The sequence below is a fragment of the Cephus cinctus genome, unplaced genomic scaffold, assembly GCF_000341935.2.
Source record: "Cephus cinctus unplaced genomic scaffold, Ccin1 Ccin1_scaffold0806, whole genome shotgun sequence".
Taxonomy (NCBI): domain Eukaryota; kingdom Metazoa; phylum Arthropoda; class Insecta; order Hymenoptera; family Cephidae; genus Cephus; species Cephus cinctus.
Genome location: NW_014333403.1, coordinates 107,285 through 130,162, shown reverse-complemented (window position 1 = coordinate 130,162; position 22,878 = coordinate 107,285). Strand labels below are relative to the sequence as shown.

General features: G+C 33.8%; 3 protein-coding genes across 3 annotated transcripts; 2 read left to right on the top strand and 1 right to left on the bottom strand.

The window, feature by feature from the left end:
• Positions 1 to 21: 21 nt before the first annotated feature.
• On the bottom strand, positions 22 to 13,466 carry LOC107270664 (glycogen debranching enzyme). The gene is made up of 28 exons (XM_025087982.1): positions 13,343 to 13,466; positions 12,884 to 12,935; positions 11,414 to 11,619; positions 9,844 to 10,113; positions 9,084 to 9,210; positions 8,812 to 8,998; positions 8,525 to 8,735; positions 8,319 to 8,453; positions 8,033 to 8,251; positions 7,722 to 7,960; positions 7,443 to 7,655; positions 7,173 to 7,367; positions 6,983 to 7,112; positions 6,788 to 6,911; positions 6,460 to 6,725; positions 6,212 to 6,373; positions 5,934 to 6,142; positions 5,639 to 5,842; positions 5,326 to 5,558; positions 5,165 to 5,254; positions 4,903 to 5,080; positions 4,476 to 4,832; positions 4,248 to 4,395; positions 3,793 to 4,156; positions 3,508 to 3,716; positions 3,242 to 3,427; positions 2,932 to 3,168; positions 22 to 2,818 (listed from the first exon to the last, which is right to left on the bottom strand). Exons 4-28 carry the CDS (start codon positions 9,964 to 9,966, stop codon positions 2,753 to 2,755), a joined length of 4,812 nt encoding a protein of 1,603 aa, XP_024943750.1. The 5' UTR covers positions 9,967 to 10,113; positions 11,414 to 11,619; positions 12,884 to 12,935; positions 13,343 to 13,466; the 3' UTR covers positions 22 to 2,752.
• Positions 11,744 to 12,617, top strand: LOC107270671. Its single transcript, XM_025087987.1, has 2 exons — positions 11,744 to 12,196; positions 12,275 to 12,617. Exons 1-2 carry the CDS (start codon positions 11,968 to 11,970, stop codon positions 12,478 to 12,480), a joined length of 435 nt encoding a protein of 144 aa, XP_024943755.1. The 5' UTR covers positions 11,744 to 11,967; the 3' UTR covers positions 12,481 to 12,617.
• On the top strand, positions 13,408 to 22,872 carry LOC107270663 (proteasome adapter and scaffold protein ECM29). The gene is made up of 29 exons (XM_015745854.2): positions 13,408 to 13,531; positions 14,071 to 14,102; positions 14,752 to 14,999; positions 15,130 to 15,248; positions 15,320 to 15,469; positions 15,547 to 15,825; positions 15,913 to 16,108; positions 16,183 to 16,268; positions 16,336 to 16,525; positions 16,601 to 16,746; positions 16,818 to 17,124; positions 17,211 to 17,397; positions 17,472 to 17,828; positions 17,896 to 18,071; positions 18,127 to 18,228; positions 18,315 to 18,521; positions 18,594 to 18,708; positions 18,800 to 18,983; positions 19,053 to 19,341; positions 19,404 to 19,637; positions 19,719 to 20,063; positions 20,158 to 20,314; positions 20,377 to 20,535; positions 20,613 to 20,744; positions 20,824 to 21,133; positions 21,205 to 21,388; positions 21,469 to 21,604; positions 21,711 to 21,920; positions 22,005 to 22,872. Exons 1-29 carry the CDS (start codon positions 13,527 to 13,529, stop codon positions 22,205 to 22,207), a joined length of 5,445 nt encoding a protein of 1,814 aa, XP_015601340.2. The 5' UTR covers positions 13,408 to 13,526; the 3' UTR covers positions 22,208 to 22,872.
• Positions 22,873 to 22,878: the final 6 nt, after the last annotated feature.

Below are 22,878 nucleotides of genomic sequence, written 5' to 3'. Positions count from 1 at the left end.
AATAATAAAAAAATACACATATTTCTAAACACTTTAATTGCGAAGTAGAGCATATGTTTTCATATAATTGAAGTATCTCATGTACTATAATTTCATTACCAAATTCATTATCTGATATTTATAAATAATAACAAACCACATACAAAATAAACATGTTCGAAATTATAGATTAGGAATAACTTGACAAATATTAGTAAAAAATTTTTAACGAATGTACGTTTACTAAGAAATGAACATCTTGTTAACATATGAAGTGGCACAATTAAAGTAATCCAAAATCACTGTTTGACAGTAAAAATATAACTAACCATTGATCAATAGCAATTTAGTAGAATATATCATATAGCATGGAAGCTCTGCTACTTTTGTGCAAGCTATTATTGATTTGTTATTACAAATAAATTTATCAAAAATTGTTTAATATATTATTGCATTATTTACTGTATTTATACTCATTTCATTTCTCTTTTATATTTATGTAGTCCGAAATTGTACAATATGGAAAAATAGTTATCATTTAGCTCTAGTCCTACTAACCCATGGGAGAAAAAACAATTGAAATCAGTGTAGTGCGATTTTACGTACGAGTCTTGTAACGTTGTGTTGTGTAAAGTATTTAAGTTATATATTATTTAGTTATGATCGAAGTAATTTATAAAACTTTCTTATGTAAAGCCAAATTCAAGCGATATATCATACAATATAAAAAAAAACAATACGTAATAAATATCGAATTATACTACAATCAATTCATTAAAGATTCTACTACGATTTGAATTACTATCTGATATACACGCTGTTGACAAAATTGTTTGAATTTGACTCTTCATTCGTAACATAAGCTAAACAAACTACATATAATTTCACTAATGTATACGATGGAATCAAAAATAATAATCGCAATTACAAATTACAAACGGATGTGATTCATTATACACATAATCTTTAAAAGCTTCACTAAATAAGAATCACTAAACAACATGCGATTTATAGATTATAGAAACGTAACTGTCGACTATATTAGAATACCCAAAACCATATAACATTATTAACATAGAACACAGTCTTGACAATTATTGCTGGCAGTTTAAACTTTATGAATGAGTAATATATATTTGGCAAAAAAGCTTTTAAAACAATGGGCAAATTAATAAACTTATTACCACATAAGTGGAGTTCATACAATTTGCATTTTAATGCACAAAACAAGAATGTTGTGCGATCTATCTAAATTGAGTCACAACGTTGCCACAATGATCCAGTCGTATAAATATCTTCAAGTAAAATAGACTATGTAAAATGTAATAATCGCCAAGAGAAAAAATGCCAATGTGTAGGCAATCAACATTCGAACTATTTTTTTATGCTCTGCATGCGACATGCGACTTTTCATATGTTCCTGTGGAGAACTAGTAAGATCCGGCATTAAGAGCAACGGTTCGAGTAATAATAAGCTTGATCTATTAGGATGAGATTCAATGATTGATAGAGGAAGTTCATTTTGCTTTGAATTGCGCAATTTAACTATATCATTGCGATAATTCATCCAATTGTGCAAATCTGCTTCGTAGCCGACACTTTTGATTGAATGTAAAATATTGTCTTGATTAATTTCAAAAATCATGGGCGTGAACCCAGTTTTGGAAATGCGGCGATAATAATTATTTGTATTACGGTGAAATAATTGCGTATTCGCAATACCACTGAACGTATTGTTTATAAGATGAATAGTTGGTTCCAATGTTGATTTCAAATCAAAGACGTCTTGGAATTCCAAATTAGAATAAAGTATCCCTGACGCGTTAGTTTTGATCAAGTTAGAAATTGGCATATAGCTTTCATTTCTGTGATAATACAAACGTTCCCTGTTTTTTAAACTATTCGACTGTATATTATATTTGAAGTATAACGAATCTTCATACTGAATTAGAATTGCTTCTTTAGCATACAGTGGTTTCTTGAAATATATCAAACGGTCACTGTACACCGGGCTAATCTGCAATATGGCGCACTCTTTGCAAATTCGATGTCTTGGAAGAAATAACGTATCTATTAAGGTCTTGGCTGTAGTTGGACTATACTTTTCATAGTAGTCTAGAATATCGTACTTAGCATTTCGTGAATCTTTGTCTACACCTATTTCCTCATAAAGATGATCAAATGAATGTGAGTTATTAATATCAGAGTGCACATGAATTTCAAAATCAGGATACTGATAAGCTTTTGTCAATAATGCCTCCATGCTACTTTTTCCATCGGCACTTATCATATCTTTACTATCAAATTTACCTTTAACTCTATCGGTTTGTCTGTTGGAATAATTTGCACTAACATCGCTGCCATATATAAACTGTGCCGCTCTATGTATATGAGCATTTGTTATTGCAGAAAAATCTGTTACGTTTGATATGGGCCGAATGGTCTCTAAATCATTGGAATTGTCAGAAAATGTAATTCGATTTGTTATTCGTTGTTCATCTCGGTATTCTGTTACCAGTTGGTTGCATGAAGGTGATATAGGGGTGTTTTCATATGCAGAAATGACATCTACGTTTATCGTGTTACGTGTTGGTGCATCATTTAAATCTACATGTGGAGTAACGTATGCGTGTGTCTCCATGCATTGTGTAGCGGGTGCATCTTCATCAGTACATAGGCTCTCTCGACTGGCTTTATGTCTAATGGTACGTTCCCTTTCTAATCTCAAATATTCTAAGTGTAAATAGCGGTGGTGAACACACGCAAAATTATATCAGTTCACTGGCTTTTCATTTTCGGTCTGCAATTCCCGTTTCAGTTTGTCCAATTCGTAAAGGACCTGAAATCAGGGATCGCTCAATTATTCCATATTCTTTTTTTTATATAATAGTCTACTATATAATATTCTACAATTACTTTTAGTTTTCTCAGATAATTTTAATGACAACGTACCTCGAATATAGCGGATGCACTCCATGCTTGGGTACGACAACTGTCGCGGCAGTATTCACCGTCCTTGTTGGTGAGTTCTGGTAAACCTCGCCAATGATTTGTTGATGCCTCAATTAAGTGCCGTGAAATAATCTGTTCAGTGGATTCAATTGTACGACGCAACTCCTCGACACCTCCGACCAAACGTGAAAAATGTAGGCGAGCCCTCAAGAAGTATCCGATTGGCCATAACCATTCCTGAACAATATAATAGCTTGTTTTTTAAAGTTCCATTCGAAAGGATATTATAATATTCTGTTAACGGACTTACTGGCCCTTGATGATAATTCCAGCCGTGTGCCAATTTCGTATCATTGCTGTCATTAGAATTATCATAATACCCATTGTAAGCCCAATCAGCCGGATCCAAAGTTTTCATACCAAGTGGGCCCAACAATATTTCCTCTGCATTTTTCAAAGCAGTCCATGCATGTTGTGGATTAAATAATTCCGGTGCCTATTTGAAATTTGCACAAATTATATACACCAATGTGCAGAAACCTTGTACCATTATTTAAATATTTGGATATTACTCACGGCTATCATAGCGACTGGGAAATTAGGACGCAGTTGATAATCAGCCCAAGGTTGGGTTGCTCCATGACTGTCTTTAATAATACCACGACGATGAATAAGTTCTGGTGTCAGTTCTCCGTCTGTTGGTTTTTCATTAACGTAAAAATACTTTTCGAAGTTTGCAGCTATTTTGTCTGCCCATTGTTTATAACTCCAAATGACCTCCGTTCCTGTATTCAGTAAACAAATTCGGATATTATATGTTACGGAATTGACATATCGATATTGTGAATAATAATAATTTACCATCTCGATTTTTTCTTTGGACACTGCCATAGGGAAACAGATTTTGCTTATATAATTCTGCCAAGAAACTAAGGACACTCTTGCTCAGTCCTACAATTTCCACTGCAGAACCGTCCCTAGGCGTTGCCGGCTTTCCTTTATTTCCCGCTTTCTCAGATGAACCCATTTTGTCCATCCAGGTTCCACAGTTGGCGTCATTTCCACCAAAAACAAAACCGGTTTCAGGATGCACACCGATTTGATTATTAAAACCACGATCCGTCATGTGTTCATCGATTTGCTTTCCAGCATTTCTTTCTCTGAAGCATAGACCTTGAAAATGCACTGTCAGTGCTTCTTGTATAACATCATGTAATGGCTGATCCTAGGAACATTCGAAATATCATTATTATTTAATACATCAAAGAAATTGCCTAATTTCACGCAAATTATCATGTAAATCTTTTACTACATACCACTTGTCCAGCTGGCAGTGGAGGAGAATCATCAGTCGGATAAAGTCGGGAAACTTTATCGGATAAGATTTTTATACCCTCTGGAATTTCCTGGATATAATTTTGAATGGTGTATAACCACCACCAAATTGCATCACGGCAATTGTATCTACAGTGACAATATTCGACGAATAAGCAATTTGGAAAATATTATTTTTCGATATCAAGAAGTCAGCTTGTCAGACTTACCGTGCACACTTTCCCTTATCTAAGAGATTTGGGATTAGGCCGTGTCTCAAAGTTCCAGCATAGCCAAGAATAATGAATCTGGCTTCCTCATACCTCCCAGTCAAGAGGAAGAGTCCCCTAAGGGCAATGAAAGTGTCTCTTCCCCAATTTCTCATATATCCAGTTGCGAAGTGAGGCAGACCCGCGGAAAGCGTAAGACATTCCTGGATCTTTTTTCCATCGATTTCTTTAATTTTTGGCTTAGGCGGATCCAAATTTGGTGATAAATCTGGCAGTTGAGAAGAATGTACTATGCTTCCCGTTTGGACACTTACTAAGGCTAATAACTTGACGAATGTGGATCCATCTTTCACAAAGCTAAAGAATATCCATGGGTTTAGAAATATATGTGTTAGAAGAAAATATATATAATCTTGTAATGACTTACTTTGACATCAGACTGTAACATTGTTCCAGTAAAGCGATATAAACGTTTACAATTATTACATCGAAATAACTTGGGACCAAATAACGAGGAAGAATTTTAAATGGTTCTGCATTTTGCTCGATCCATTCTCCCAAGGCTGCCGTACCTTCATCGGATTTCAAACGCTGCCAGACATAATCTACGTATATAACATAAATTTAAAATAAGACAATCAATGAAGGTTTAAATAATTGCACAATTAATTAAAATCGTTCAGCCATACCTATCAACCAATTTCCCTGGCGAAGATTGACACATAATGGGTGACCCAAATCATTATTTGGCCGAATGTCCGCCAGCAAAGATATCACGCCTAAAAATAAATGTATTATCAAGAAACAGTTATAAAATATCGATTAGTTTAGAAGAAAAAAAGTAGAATACCCTGAAGTCCCGCGTAAACGAGGGGGCCATATCCAGGAATGTTGTAAACGCCAACGCGATTAGAAGTTTCATCACGTTCTTCCTGGTCGCAACGATAAAGAGCTTTGTTCAAATCCGCTAATTCCATACGAGAAATGATAACACGTAACTCTGAGCTCTTTGAAGATGTAATGGTTGCTATGGTACCGTGTAATTTTGCAAGAGCTGGTTTTATATTGACGTGGACAGAGACGCTATTATTGAATAAAAAATAATATTAAACAATTTAATTGATAACGTAGAATTAAACAAAAATATACCAAATTTCACCTACCGAATGGCTACTATAGATCCTGGTTGGAAGTTCGTGAAATTGAGTTGCGTAATTTTCGGATCTCCCGAATCAACTTTTTCGAAAATAGTGGAGTCGCAAAGTTGAATGTGTTCTTTAAGACTTAAAATATATTCGGACATGCCATTGATAACGTTGTCATCTTGGGCATACTTTTCAGGAAGGTGGAAAGGTGATGTACCGTTTCTGGAGAAATATATAATGTTAATGAAATTTAACGTCATTTGTCTCTAGACAATTTGTACGCAAAAAATTGATACCATTTCTTAAAACTTACTTAACGCCCTCATGAGAAAGCGATGCTTCCAAAATAATTTCTTCGACAACTCCTTCGACTCGTAAAGGCTTTACATATCTCCTCAAGTCATTGGCATTCGGATCAGGATGTTTGAATGCAGTAAATGCCACCAAAATAACACTTTCATGAGTAGTTGGTGAATGTCTTGTCACTGCTACAATATCCGGATCCATTTGATCCACAAATACCTAAATTAAATATATAATTCTTATGCAAACCTATTAGCGTATTGCATTAACAAAATTTGAATAATTTACCTGAGAAAACTTTTGTCGACCAAGATTATAATGCAATTCATTCAATGCTTTTTTAGCTGCAATTATACCACTATTAGAACTGACATAATTAACATCATTTTTTGCAAGATCTTCATCATCAGTCCAAGAAGTATATTCTCTAGTTTCATCCACGACATGAATCTAGAAATTATGAAACGCAAAATCAGGGCATTTGAGTTTTAAAATAACACTGAAAATTAATAATCCTTAAGATCAGCAGTACTAACATGATGAGGCACAAGTTCATCATATCCACGATTGCTCCCACTGGCACAGCATGCCATAGATACTAAAGCTGCACTTGGAAGTAAATCAAATGAGCTGCGCTTTTCCACTGGACTAGGATTATCATGAGTTAAATCAAGGAAAAGTGCGTGAGCTATGCTCGGCACTAATGGTCGCTGAGAAGCCTGAATAAAAGCTCCAACAGGTTCTCCACCATAACGATAAACCAAACGTCCTTCTTCGTGGCTATCCCATGCTGACATGGCCTCTGTAAACATTAATAAAATTATAAAACTTCCGTATGTCACAATATTCCGATTAATAACATACCACGTATAAGGGATGTAATTCCAAGACGATTAACAAAAATGTTATCCTTTTGATCCGAATTGGTGAACAATTCTGCTACGACGTACAAGTCAGGTCGTACTCGGCGTGCTGCATCCAACATATACTGTAACAAATTTTATTTTCAACATTTTGCATATTCTGTAACAATGCAAATCGATCAAACAAAATATATACCTCAGCAATTGGAATTGGAGTCGAATGGCAATTGTCTAATCGTATGCCGTCAAATATCTTAGCCATTTGTTCCACATACGCGGTCATATGCTGCCATAGGAATGGAGAATCTTCTGGTTTATCTCCAAATCTAACGGGTATGATTTTAATGTTTATTCGTAATCCCATAATGAATAAATATATTATCTACCTTAATTTTACACTGTCTCCCCAGGCGATAAGTTCTCTTCGTACATAGACATTGGAATCTGGATCTGCAAAATTTTTCAAGGGATCACTGTTCATTACCCAGCCGTTATGTGCCATAAGATAACAGCCCATTTCCGAATACATAATAGCTTCTCTTTCTGCTAAAGATCTGGGAGCTCCGTAATCCGTAAAATATCTATAAAAGAATATTGACATACAATTTTGATTCCGTATGAAAAATTTAGAATATAGAATCATCCTTAAAACGTACCTGGGTAAAAGAGGATTTCTTTCGCTCACTTCCTTTTGTCTGGGACCATCAGGCTGAACTCTGAAGTAACGAATTCCAGCAATAGAATTTTCGACGGCAGCATTAAGATTATTTTGGACTTCGTTAATAATCTCAGTATTTAATTCATGAAGTTTTATTCTCAAATCCTCAGCACAACGCTTCAAGCGTGTCTCTTCGTCGAAACAATCGGCTCTGCAATATATGAAGAAATTTGTCAGCCGAATTTATTATTACATCTAATATAGTGATGCTATGTACCTGTAGACATTATAAATTTGTAAGGCCAATTGCATATCAATAGTGGCTCTTAGGCGGCGAAATTGCGGATCTCCTATCACGACAATAGTTTCCTCTGAAGTCTTTGTACTAACATCTTGAGGCATTTGATTACGTGCAAGGTTTAAAAATTCTGCTATAATTTCATTAATATCTGTGACGTAGAGTTCATGAAGTTTAATCAGCGGCAAGAAGTGACTGTGTAGAGCATGACGAATCGACTGTAAATAAATCATTGAGTTTTAATTCGTGTTAATATATGTGTTTATATATAAAATATGTGTTATAATTACATTTAAATGCTCTTCAGTCTCTACCACTGTAGGGATTCCCTTGAATTCCCATTCACCAGCGGCTACTTGTACAGTTAATTCAAATAAAGCTGCATCCAAAATATAAGCAGGGCGTAGATGAGGACTGTTCATAGAGTTGTAAGTACATTCTGGGTGTGCAATTAAGAAAGGACTCTCATTCGCTGTATGATTCAGAACAATATCACAAATACTTAACATCTGAAAAAAATTGTGTTCAGGCTTCCAGATATAATACACTTACACATTCATAAAAATCTTTACTTACATTCCATTCATTGTGCATTTTAGTTACGAATTCTTCAACGTCATCAAAGGTGGTTTCTTTGTCGTCATCACTGAACGAAGGATTTAATTTTAATTGATCGCTGAGACTATAGGATGATTTAGAAGCGCCAAGTTCCTGAAGTTGAAATATCATTAGTGATTTAAAATAATGATCAAACTTAAAACATTTGCAAGAAGTAAACTCACTTGTATTGGCGTAAAATGTATCATATTATACCCAGAATTGCGAGCAACGAGCAATTTATTTTCCCAGGTAGAAAAAGGTCCCAAACTTTTTGCTAAGACAGTTTGACATTGGATACAATCGAGTGGAATAATTTCACCGTTTGTACCTACACTCAATTGGGGATCCACCAACAGGTATCCAGAAGCGATGGATTTGGTGTTATTCTCTATACTACAATAATAGATAAAAAAAGAATATGTATCAATCTGTATTATTTACAATGCTTTTCCATAGTAATAAAATTTACCCGGTATCAGTTATGTAATAATGAAAGGATCCGGCAGCCGCTAGCTGTAAATTGGCCGATTCATTAGTCCATTGAAGTTGGTAATAAGTATGTCTTTCAAACGTTTGCCCATTTGGTGGATGATTTGTAAAAATATCAACGGTTCTTCCAAGCAAAGAGGGTCCAAGTCTGAACTGAATCTGAAAACCTATTAAAGTAAAGATGTAATGTGTATTACTGATATTAAATTTTTGTGTTAGCTTCTAATATAATATGTAATAGATTTTGCGTACCCTTCTTAACCCGATATAATGTTCCATCTTGATGCTCTCCATTATTTAAAGTAAGGACTCTCACTTGATCTGCACTTTGAGGCTCAACAGTTGAAGAATTACTGTTTGCCATATTGCCAATTATTGCCTGGAAGGAAAAATATAAACTGAATAATGATTTGTTTGTCTAATGCAATAATCATTCTAAATTTATGTCACCTTATCCATGAAGCACTCAAAACACTATACTTCATCTAATTTAAAAGGAATCAAAGATCAGAGATAATATTAACGTCTAATTCATTAATTTTATATATAGAAATTTATCAAAATGATAAGATTGTTTAATTCTTTTTGGAAGTCAAGACTGAAACAAATAGTACTATGAAGACGGTATCTTAGCACTGCTTTGGACTGGGTACTACAGATAGACCCTCAGCAAAGAAGATCTTGAGTACTTACATAGAAGAACTAGTAGACAACTGTCTACGTATGCAGGCTAATATAACTTATTGGTGCAATGTAACCACAAAGCGTGCAAAGAGGAGCTATATTATATTACTTAGTTCTGCTGCATAAACATACATAAAGCTGGTAGCTATTCTTACTCTACATTCTTGAATTACACTTTTGAATTCAAGTATGTTGAAATAACAGAATATTTCCGGCTGTACAATTTATTTACTCTAAAAGTTTCAACAGGTGTATAGACTATAGTCCAGTAGAAAATAAATCTCATCATGAGTGACTGAATATCATTTATCATGTTAATGAAACTTACAGAGGACCAGAGGAAGTTTAAGTAGCGGCATTTGTAAACCCTTGAAAATAATTTCTTCAATTTCGTGTAAATAGTTCTTGTTGACTTCCAAACACTCTTCTTTATTGCAACCATTATTTCCATTGCAGGGGGACACAAGATAAACTGTTACGCATTACCAAAATGTAATTTTAATATGTATGCACAGTGGGTTTTCAAGGACTTTTTACCTTATACCGATATTTTTGATATTTCTTTTAATATAGCAACATAGAATTCACCCTTTAACACCTATAACAAATGTAGTGATTCACGTTATAATGATTATTACATTTCTCTTTTTTTAATTGATATTTATGAAATAAGAACGAATTACATATGACACACTAAAATATAGAAATTACATCATTCACAGCGGACACAATAATGATATACTTATTAACAAAATAATAATTGTCAATTCAACCGTTATAGTTTAAGACAATTGTCAAATATTTTAGAGGTCAACTTTTCAAAATACAAGAAAGAAGAGACAGTATCAACCTTACAGTACAAGTACAAAGCATTCAGTACTCCATATCAAACCACACCACTGAGCAGAAAAAAAAAAATCGTGTTTGGAAGATCAAAGTATATAACATGTGATTACCATTAGCTGAACATGTGATATCAATCAGAATATATAAAATATTCAGCCACTGCCTGATTCTTATTATAAAAATGCAATTCTAATTTTATTTATTATTTCTAAATATTTATCAAATGTACATACTAATAATAAAGGTCACTAGATAATATTTGGTAAATATTGTGAATTTTTATTCTTAATACGTACTCTTTATTCATGCCTTTCCTTTTTTTATGTTATAAATATATTATTTATTGAAAAAATAGACTAACAAGTATTATTTATTAAACATTTGTTTAATATTTAAAAAATATTCCAATTGAAGTAAGGCAACTCAAAGTTTACTAAGGTTCCATGATTTTTATACCATTTCTCTTGAAAAACAGAGAACTTAAATAGAACAGATAAACTGTAAATATTAACTTATCAATTGACTTGATGGTCTTTGAACTAATATTAATAAAGCAAAAGCAATTTTAAAAAAAAATAATAAACATTATACTTAGAATGAGCATAATAATTACTTCAGTTTCATTATTCTTTGATATTATTATTTGACTTCACTATAGATATTCATAGATCAAGCAGATAAAGTATAGAGATAATACAAATGCATATAACAAATGAGCTACAATTGGGTACATTTCAATTTGCTAAATGTAACAGGTAATCTTACACAATTGTATTTTATTTATACTTATTATCAATTACTGAACAAAATATACACGCTAAACTAGTTGTCTAATTAAAAAAAGCTGACATGCTATAGATTATGAAGTTACAATAAAAATAGCAAAAAAAATATAAGACGTGTCATCACAAAGAACTGTCAAGAAAACACAGTACACCATGCAATTTTTACTACTTCTAAGCAACAAGAAGTAACATACAAATTGAAATAGAAATTCAGTAATGTGTGGACCAAAGAATAAAATTTTTTAAAACACCAGAAAGGCGGATCACCTGTATCGAAAAGACCAACAATGTTTATTTCAAATTTGACCTCTATTTGAAGGAAGAACGGCGTGAAGGTCACGAAATTAGGACTAGTAGACCATCTTTAAATGCCACGAGTGCAGCAGACGACAGGCTGCGTTTGTGCGAATGTACGTTGCGATTGGTCATCAGCTTTGCATCACAGCAACTTCATGGTCATATTTGAATATTTCCTTTAATGTAATAAAAATTAATTAAAGTCATTCTTGCAACATCTCCATACCAGTGCAATATGCCAACAATGCATTTTACTATCGTAATTAAAAAATTGTACTACTATATAGTATTTAGACTGCATTTATTATTTTAAACTACTAAGAACATTTTTCAATATTAACTTCAAATTATGAAACACATTCGACTCAAATTTATTATTCATGGTTCCTCCACAACTTCACGCATATGTTTTAAAAGTAGCAATGACGCTTTTTTCTAATCCATCCTATTTTACTAACATTAATCTTCTTACATGCAGAGAGCCAGGAGCAACGGATATTCTCGTTCGTTGCAAAAAGTATTAAATGGAAGTTAAAATTCTGTATGGGGTTAATGGAAATTTTATGAGCCTGTTGTTTTTAACCATGATCACGCTCAGGACCATAGCCGTTCAAGATGGATATGTAGAATCGTACGATGACACATATGATAATGATCAAGATATTGAACAATTTTTACGAGATGAGGATTATGAAAATGGTATCAGTTTTCCAATGCGCGAAGACTCTAAAACATATACTACGACACTTTTAAGTATATCATATACTTTATCAGACTAATATGTTCATTACTTCCAAATATATATTATGCGACACGAAATTGTCTTTCCAGCATCGCACCGTAAATCCAACAAATGCGATGAAGATCAAATATTGTCGTACTTGGCCGAATTGGAAGTAATCAATCCTGAGAGTATTTTACGTATTGCATCAAACAAGGATCTCGAGCACCTTTGTAGGTTTGTACGTACATTGTGGCGACATATAAGGTTATGCATTATGATTTACATTAACAATGAATCTGAAATTGTATCATAACTCACAAACTGTATATACAATACAGCCGAGTTTCATATCAAGCATATATGCATAATTATTGAATCACTAGACTAGAAATTGTATTCGTTATAAATTATAAGTTGCTAATGACGAAAAATTATTGTTTTTTTATTAATTATTATGTGCGCAGAAGGATAGCAGGAAATTTGGATTCAATAAATGCTTTTTTGCAAACCTGCATTCCTTTGCCACAAGATCATCTTTATATGCAACTTATAGCTGGAGTTCGTGTACTCAATAATAAGTTATGTATTTCGTCCGAGTATCAAAAAGGTATGTTTATTATGCTAGGAATTTAACAATTATTTAAAAGATATATTTTCTGTACTATAAGTGTCTAATACTACAATGGAGATAATGAATATTAGAATTTAAGAATTACCTTTCCTGCTACCAAGATCTGCATGACGAGTACATTGACTGTACCGGACCAGCTGATTGGACGGAAAATATGGAAGATAAAGAATTATGCAAGTACGAAACTAAGGGATACATTATGTAATTCAGTACATAAGTTTCGCACTTTTTTACGGACAGATAATCTGTTAATAAAAAATATACCCGGAGAATCAAGCATTCATATGAAGTAAACAACGAAAAAGGAAAATATAATATTTAATTGATACTTTAATTTGGTTTTCAGTCAATACAAGATTATAGCTGATTGCTACTATACAAAAACAGCCTTGCTCTGTGGTATAAAGGCAGCTAAAACAATAAAGGAACTTTTAATTCGCGTAATAAATGCTGTTATTGAAGTGAGTATTAAAGAAATATTCTTATTCTCCATGTATATATTATATTACATTAACTAGACAATTTTAATAAATTATTTATTTACACATAAAGAAGTTATTGATTTCATTTACAGACTGATTGTCCGGAGCTTCGAAAAAATCCAACAGTGCCTGATCCAATGCCCGAGTTTGTTTTTCCTAGATCGTCAACTTCTTGGTATCTCGTATTTGATCCAAAATTGTATCTTTGGATAGCCTTCCTTAACTTTTTCATAATTTTACAGTTAAATGCGGTATGATTTGTTTATACTTTTCTAAGACATTAGAATAGATGCAAATCATTAATCGTTTTGTGTATTTTCGCTGATTTATTGTGTAAATATAATATTGCTTGTCATACTATATGTACATAAGTATTCATCGTGCAAATAATTTTTTACGGGAATTAAATTAACATATCTACAAAAAATTAATTACAGTAATATAATGGTCACTAATATGTTGAACGAATATGTAGCTTCCAAATCGTGTGAATATCTGAAGCGATTAAATCCTATTACATATTCTAGCACTTCTGTTTTAATTGTATTCGCTACGTTTGAATTTTTCTAACCTATGTCTGATACTAAGCGCCTTCAAGTCCCATTGTAAAGTCGCAACAACGTATGTGATTTCTCTGAGGCAACTTGAAAAAAATACGTAAGCACGTGTGATCATATGAAGAGTGAAGTTTTATCACTAAGAACACAGAATTTTGTATGTAATTTGGAAAATTGCAGAAGTCTACGATAATACTCATTTTTTGGTGTCATTCGTTTTCTCGTGTACACAGTTCCAAAATGGCAGCGGCGACGGACGAGCTGAGTGAGTAGTCTCGAAAAAAAATCCTTTTATACTGAGTATAAGCGAGTAATTCCATAACGATGGTTATCAGCTTGTAAATAAAGTATCGGGTTATATGTTCGGCCATTAGCCAATTGAGAAGTCAAAAACAATATCTACTTTTTAGACTGAAAAGAAAAGTCAAATGTCACGCCGCCATATAAAAAGGCAACTTCACGCCCTTCGTTTTCTTCGAGGGCTGCGTTCGAGTTTTCATTTTCCAAAATTTAGATTTGTCATCCTCCGTTTACCGGGATGGTTCACCTCCGTGGTTCTTCGCCACTCATGCACCACGTGCTCCCATCTGTCAAAAATTATGTATGCTCTTTTGATTTTATTCACAGTTCTCGCCAATTATGTGAAACACCATTTTCGGTATAAATACTATTTGGCCCTTCAAAACTGTTTAAAGAATCTTTTTTAATATAAATCTTGGTGACCCACTTTGAAAATAATTTTCACGAAATAGAGTAATTGGATACGTTCAACGTTTATTTTTATTGATCTGATGCCTCAAAAGTCAGCATCTCATCCAATATGAAACTATAGATACTTTAATAATGACCTGATAACTTACTGCTTAAAAATCATAAATGATTATTAATTATTGCTTCGTTCATTTTGTTTTAAGTTCTTTTGGAGCGGGTATTTCTACGTTTGGGTTCAGCAGAAACAGATGAACAACTTCAAGCATCCGTATGTAAATTTCTACCACCTGTTTTGCTGAAGCTGTCTAGCTCCCAAGAAGGTGTTAGAAAGAAAGTAATGGAGCTGCTCATTCATATCAATCGAAGAGTGAAAAGCAGACCACAAGTTCAACTTCCTGTGGAAGCTCTATTATTACAATATCAAGACCCTGCTGCCAGTTCCTTTGTAATTGTATGTTAATCTTTCTATTTCTTAATTTCATTGATCCATTATTTACAATGGTTCAGAATCTGTACAATGTATGTATTATAAAGTTACGTACTGTGTTCATGAAATTTGTCATATTTTTATACGTATTTAGAATTTTACAATAATATATATTAAATTGGGATATCCACGAATGGAAATCAGCAAACAAGCTGAATTAGTTCCCAGTGTATTAAATGCTATTGAAGGAAAACCACTTTCTCATCAAGACAGGTAAAGTATTTTATCAGCATTCATTACGTAATATGAATACTGAATAATGACTGACATCTTTAAATTTATAGTTTGATGCTAGTAATAATGCCGGCATTGGGTCATATAAATATTCCAATGGACAGTGATAAAAGAGCATCTCTACTTGGCTTGCAGGATAAGCCTTATGTAGCAAAACAATTAATTAATTTTATGCTTGATGTGCTGCTTCTACCATATGGGTAAGTGAACTCAGTAGAAATATTAATAATTAAATATTATGTAGACTGTTATTTTGTACTTTTTAATGTAATGATAGTTCTGTGGGACAAGCTGAAAATCAGCAACCTGGACAACCAATTGATTGGTCCCAGTTTCCAGTACCACCTGGCCTGAGTGATTATGCATTCAAAAGAGTGATTGGTGAAAATCCACCAACTGCTGAGCAACTTGAACATACTAAACTGGGGATAGTCAAATTTCTTGCTGGTGGATTTTTTTCTGATTCCGATATCCTCATTCATCTGATTGTTGCAGCTGCAGACACCAGATTCAGCGTTGCCAACATGGCTGATCTTGAGTTGAAAAAAATTGTGGGGTACGAATGAAAATTGAATCAGTTCACTTAGCTGGCAGTTAATCTATAATAAGTAGCAAATTTTCGTTATAATAAAACTCATTTCAGTACGTTGGACTGGTCGTCAATGCAGTTGGCTGCACCACTTTATACTTTGTTTTTGGGCACTGATGCACTGGCAACACAAAAAGAAGTTAAACCAGAGATGAAAAGATTACCAGCTAGTACGCGAATTCGTCTTAAGCTGTTGCATTATCTTTGCCGCGTAACTAGAGCTGGTTTTATCATTCCTCCATGTATTCAGGTACAGCTGATGATGAAAAAATGAAAAATATTCAGAATTAGCATTCTCGTTACTACATGCGTATTTATTCACAGGTTGTATTTGATTCCCTCTATGGTGACAACACAAACCCAAAGTTAAAGTCGTTGGCGCTACAGTTTACCTCAAATATTGTTCAGCAGTAAGTATCAAACGATATAATCATTAAATAGTGAGGGATGCAATATATTTTTATGTAACTTTTATAGGTGCAGTTTGCCTCCCTTGATTCGTGTAGCCGGCGTCATTCTGAATGGAATGGTAAAATTAATTTCAGAACGTGAGCCAGCTCACAAAGCTATGGCTTATACAGTCATTGGACAGCTTGGTCAGAGAATTCCCACTTTAATTAATAAAGATTTGAGTTTGCTACAAAACTTCTTTGGTACTTTGGCATCAGTAAGTGTTGTACTTGAGTACTAGGTACTGGTCTTGTAGTTGATGATCCTTTGTATACAAATTCTATAATTATAGACGGAGGGAGAATTGCAACAAACTGTAAAAAATGCATTGATTAGTATGTCCTCAGCGTTTGTACTTAATAGGGAGGACGAGAACAATATAGCTATGATGAATGCTTTGCTTTCTGTTCATATAGAATCTTCTGAATACTGCGTTAGGTAGGTGGACCCTCATTTGAAAAGCATTTTGTTATTCCTTTTGTATTTATAAGATAATATTTCAATAATAGGTTTGTTGCTGCTCATTATGCTGCAACAGTATTTCCACCTGATGATGCGCCTTCGCGATATCTATTACTTTTGGCATGTGGCGACAACAAACATGAAGTTAATACTGAAGCAGTGAAGGCTTTATACGGAACTGCTCATAAGAACGAACGAGATAAAGAAGATGCTAAAGAGATATTCTTACCTGACTTTCCAAAGCTCGTATCTTACATCCATTCAAAATTGCAGGCTAGAATGAATAGTTCTGGGACTGGAAAAGTTAATGTAGGAAGTAAAACGCTTCCTTATAATATCGCTGCATTTACAGAGGTAATGCGACATCTGAAATAATATATAACTGCTTCAATATATTTATTATATCACTTGAAACAAATTTAATGACTTTTTTTGTCCAGATTATAACGTACCTTCGTTTATGTCTTGCAAAAAGTGCCGAGGTGCCATTTAAAAGTGAGCCCTTGCAACATCCGTCTGAATATACTCCTGTCATTGGACGATACTTGGAAAATTTGTATAAGGAACAGCCGGAACCTCTGAATCATTATCTTGATATGATAATGCTTCTTAGTCATGCATCTGCGGGTAACGTAATTCAATAAGTAAAGTTATCGTAAATATAAAAATAGATAAATCCAAGAATAACATACTTTGCGCAGGTCAAGTATCTCTGAATGCGTTATTGGAAGTCGTAGGAACGATTCCACAGTATATGTCAAAACGTAATGAGAAGGAATTATCGTGGCTGCGATCATTACTCTCATCGGCTAAGGAAGATATTAGAGAATTAGCAGCAAAAATTTACGCTATAACTATAGCTTATATATCAAATACCGATTTTGAGAAACAAGTATCAGAGATTATACACAGTACGAAAAATAAATCTCTCGAGACCCAGCATGGTGCATTGATAGCCCTGTCTTATATGATGGAGAGAAAATTAATAACGAGAAGAAATGATAATAAAGATGAGCTATTGAAGTGGGGGAGTTATATTGATACCGTAAAAACAATATGTACGACAATTTCTATGTTTAACCCATCTTTTAGGAATAATATTATAATGAATTAATCATTTTTCAGATACATTTCTCACGGACAACACTAATTTGCTGGTTAACGCAGCCAGTCAGGGAATTGGTACGATAAGCAAAGCCTTTGCTTTGCCACTTCCAGCCGAAGATAAACAGGAACCTAATAAAAAAGCTCTTGTAGAGACACTGTTTAATATTCTCACCAATAGCAAAATGAATACTAAGGTTTGTTGTAGTAAATTTCTTAGCTGAATCAGCAGTACATATTTGTATAATTTAGGTCAAAGAGAAAGCTGCTCTTTCCCTGGGATTTCTATGCGTTGGCGAAGACTTTCCACACACAAAATATATAGCGGAGAAATTTGTAGGAATGGCAGAAGAGGCAAGAGTCTTCATTATGATTTTGAACATTGAATTTTAAAGCTTGTATTTAAATGCTACTTTCTTTTCTTTAATATTTTCAAACAGAGCAAAGATGTAGAAGTTCATCTCACTGTGGGAGAATCTCTAGTCTGTTGCGTGCAGGGTCAATCATCTCCAGAAGTTAGGGATGCCTGGAAGGTGCTACCTAGTGAACATCAAGTTCCATACAGCAATGAAAGTAACCAGCTCTTGGCATTTGTTCTAGATAAATTATTGAAAACTGCGCGCATTCCGCATCCAAATTCGCGGCAGGTAAATAAAGTTTCAATCAGATCTTTGAATAGTCTACAGCGTTAGGTAATAAAATGTAATCTTGGTTTTTAGGCGGTATGCATTTGGTTACTGGCATTACTTAAACATAATGCAAAGCGAAAACATCTCATTGATAGGTTACCAGAAATTCAAAGTACATTTATGGATTTTCTTTCGGAGAATAATGGTATGAAGGATCTTTATCTTTTAATTATTCTATTTATATTATATTTTAGTATCGATGAGATTAACAAATATTCATTTTATTCATATGATAGACATTGTACAAGATGTAGCATCGAAAGGTCTTGGTTTGGTATATGATAGTAGCAAAGAAGATGAACGTAAAGCATTAGTATCAGGCTTATTAGAGCAACTGATGCAAGGTCGTAAGACAGTAGCCCAAGTTACTAGTGATACTAAATTATTTGAAGAAGGACAGCTAGGTAAAAGTCCAACTGGGTAAGAGCATCGATATCTTTATTCACGTTTACATAAATTCTAGCAAATAATAAATGAATCTGTTATCAGAGGGAATCTATCAACATATCGAGAAATCTGTTCACTCGCCTCAGACTTAAATCAACCAGAACTCGTTTACCGTTTTATGCATTTGGCCAATCACAATGCAGTGTGGACGTCTAAAAAAGGCGCAGCGTTTGGCTTCTCGGCGATTGCAAATCTTGCTAGCGATGAATTAAATAAATATTTACCAAGTATTGTGCCACGATTGTATAGGTATCAGTTCGATCCAACTCCAAAAATTCAACAGAGTATGGCCAGCATTTGGCACGCTATCGTTCCTTCCACACATAAAGTTGTAAGTTGAAGAACTTCGCTCAAGACAATTATATGAGAGTTAATCTAATCTTTACTTAACAGCTGGAGCAATATCATAAAGAGATATTGAATGATATTACTGTCAATTTGACAAATAATCAATGGCGAGTTCGTATCAGTTGTTGCCTTGCACTTGCCGAACTTCTAAGATCAAATGCTCCAATAGAGTTGGCTGAGTGTGCTCCAGAACTGTGGAAACAATTGTTTCGAGTTATGGATGATGTTCATGAGGGAACTAGAACAGCCGCAACTAACACTACAAAAGTACTTAGCAAGGTACGCATCTTCAATGATTTGAGCTCGAAAATTTAGGAGTTTAGAAATTGAAGTATTTAATTTATGTATTATTTCAAACAGGTCTGCATTCGACAGTGCGACGTGTCTTATGGTAAATCTGGAGAACATATTCTTCAAGCTATATTGCCAGTGCTATTGGATATTGGTATTATTCATACTGTCAATACAATTAGAGCAGTTTCCCTGCAAACGGTTTCTCAGCTCGTGACAACAGCTGGTAGTTTACTTAAGCCTTCGTTGGTCAATTTAATACCTGCTTTGCTAACTGCTACCGGTGAATTGGAAAATCCTAAATTGATGTACTGGAGTGCAGCATTTGGTGCTATGTCAGATGTGCAGGAGGTCATTGACACAGAGAGGTCTAGTGCAGTTAAAAGTCATTACACGACAGAAACAATGACAAAAGTAAACTATCTAATAAACTCTGTAGCACTGTTTTATGCAATAACAATATTACGTTTAGTCAAAAGTTATTAATCAGTTGTATTTTTAATTGCAGTGTATTCCGTACATTGATGGTACTACACTGAAGGATTTAATGCCAAAAGTGATAGAATTAATTAAGTCAAGCATAGGACTTGGAACGAAAGTGGCTTGTTCGCATTTCTTAGTTCTCCTCAGCAGTCACTTGAAATTAGAGTTACAACCTTACACTGGTCAGTAGGAAAATATAAATTTTATTAATAAGATCTGTTTCAACTGTGTTTGATTGTTACAGGTAAAATACTAGCAGCTTTGGTAAATGGCTTGACAGATCGAAATGTTGCTATAAGGAAGAACAATGCAGTCACTATTGGACACATTGTTGGATCTGCTAAAGAATCTAGTCTGGAAAAATTGTTTAATATGCTGAACACTTGGTACATGGAACGAGAAGGTAACCTCATAGAATCAAATATTTGATTCATGCGAAGTTAACACAATAATAGCTGGCTATTTATGATTATTTTGCAGACGATTCAATTCGATTAGCTATTGGGCAAACGTTGCAATCCATAAACAATCATAATCAAGAGATTCTAAAGAATTATTCGGATATTGTCATACCTCTCACGTTTTATGCAATGCACGCAGAGAAGACTCCAGGTTTGTACTATATTCATATAGTATCGAAATTTATTCTTTTAATCGGACAAAGTATGAATTTGTAAATATCATATTTTAGGGACTGAAAATACAGTGGAATTGTGGACCAACCTATGGGGCGAGATTGCACCAGGAACGGAAACAGGAATCAGACAAAATTTAAGTGTAATAACAAATATTCTAAATACCTGCTTAGAGTCTGCATCTTGGACCACAAAAGCCCAGGCTGCAAATGCTGTTTCTACTGTCGCTACAAAATTGGGAGCTGACATAGACGAAGATGCTAGAAATTCTTTATTAAAGATTCTTACAAATGGTCTGCAAGGCAGAACTTGGAATGGCAAGGAACGACTTCTGAATGCACTCGCAACCTTAGCATGCAATAGCAAGTATGTATTAATGTCCGAATCATCTAATATTTATTGTCTATTATGACTTACAAGTTTACCTAACTCGACAGAGAGGCTCTGGGCAAGGATCCTAAGTTAAGCGAAGCTATTGTAGAAGCTTTATATAAAGAGAGTAAAAAGGAAGCTATAGAATATCGTCGCCATGCGTTAAAGGCGTTGTCTGATGTTTTACATGAGCTGGATATAGATAAGTTCACACAAATTTATGATATAGCCCAAGAGATCTTATTAAAAGTGAGTAATTTGAACATCCTTGATGCATTTAATTATTATGAACAAATATCATACATGATTTGGTTTTTTTTTAAATATAGCTTGCAAATAAGGACGACAATGATGAAGAAAGTTCACCAACGGAGAATTCCAAAAAGAGGGAAGATAAAATTAAATTGCAAGAAACAGTCTACGAAGCCCTTGGAAAGGCTTGGCCTTCTAATACGGAAACACAAGGTAACAGTACTCTACATATATTAATTTCAGTGTATAAGCATAATTGCAGTTATAAAATTATATAGTATGTTCTCATAATTAATCAACACGTTACATCATCTTTCAGACAAATATTCCATACAGTTTGTCACGCATTGTTACGAAATGTTACCCAACAATACGAGGCCAATTCAAGTCGCCATTTTGATGACATTAAGTCTTTTTGTGGATAAGCTAGTATTATTCAAAACTGATGTTTCGAAAACCTCCGCTAAGGATAAGGAAACATTGGCTTCCATATGTGACACATTGGATAAGATATTAAGACAGTCTATAGGTAAATTAATGGCTGCGAGTAATGATCTATTGTATAATAATTACTAAAAATTGTTTATACATACACTATTTCTTCACTTTTTAGGTATATCAAAGTACACGAGGATAAGGAAGGAAGCATTGAATATTGTTTTCTCCCTCTCCAAAAAATTACGCGATACCAAAAATACAAAACAGCTTGAGAATGTAACTTCTCTTTTTAAGGAGCTTCTGCCTGACTTATCAAAGGATAATCAACCGGAAATTCGTTCTAGGGTTGTCGACATTAAAGATATGCTCAAGGTTTAAGCATTAAAATCATTATTATTGGATAAGGTTATCGGAAAACTTTTATGGGAATTAGTTGAATGTGCGGTCGTCCCAATCTTCTGAAATACGGTGATGCATGAAATTCAGCTTAATCATTTTTAAACGGAGATGCGTCTAAGTTACAGTACATAGTGTATGTTGCTTATATAAAATAAGCGAACGAGAGAGCGTAATACATTTCTGGTAACCTTAACAATATTTATTTTTGCCGAGTGAGGAGAGAACCGTTAGATTATGCAATGACACGGTAACTCGAGATAGGAATTGAACTTTTAAATTGACATTACACATCACTCCACGGTGTCTGGAATTACAATATGCGTATAGCCATACTATTACTGTAATCAAAATACAAAATTTGATCATAACTCTAGTATCTTTTACATTAATATTTTTCTTACAATTTCCTTTGCGTCAATTGTTCTTTGTTTTTGATTTTTTGAAAGATTTACACGATTGAATAACTTATCTTTTAGTTTGTGTATATTTTATGTTTATATTAGCAACGATGTCATGTAAGGTTGATACACTCACTTTTCATATGTGACTGAATCATCGTTATCCGTACAGTAATATTGTAACTTAGCCTACTTATTTATATTACAGCAGAAATGGAATAAAACCGAGTAAAGCTAAGTACACTATTTTGA

Excerpts from the sequence above, each read along its gene's own strand:
- LOC107270663 (XM_015745854.2), top strand. Across the intron at positions 15,249-15,319 it reads CCACTTTCTCATCAAGACAG|TTTGATGCTAGTAATAATGC; the intron begins GTAAAGTATTTT and ends TTAAATTTATAG. Across the intron at positions 17,125-17,210 it reads ATATCGCTGCATTTACAGAG|ATTATAACGTACCTTCGTTT; the intron begins GTAATGCGACAT and ends TTTTTTGTCCAG.
- LOC107270671 (XM_025087987.1), top strand. The coding sequence starts at position 11,968 with ATGGAAGTTAAAATTCTGTATGGGGTTAATGGAAATTTTATGAGCCTG. Across the intron at positions 12,197-12,274 it reads ATATACTACGACACTTTTAA|CATCGCACCGTAAATCCAAC; the intron begins GTATATCATATA and ends TTGTCTTTCCAG.
- LOC107270664 (XM_025087982.1), bottom strand. The coding sequence starts at position 9,966 with ATGGAAATAATGGTTGCAATAAAGAAGAGTGTTTGGAAGTCAACAAGA. Across the intron at positions 8,736-8,811 it reads TATTACATAACTGATACCGG|TATAGAGAATAACACCAAAT; the intron begins GTAAATTTTATT and ends CTATTATTGTAG. Across the intron at positions 4,833-4,902 it reads TGTTACAGTCTGATGTCAAA|CTTTGTGAAAGATGGATCCA; the intron begins GTAAGTCATTAC and ends GATATTCTTTAG.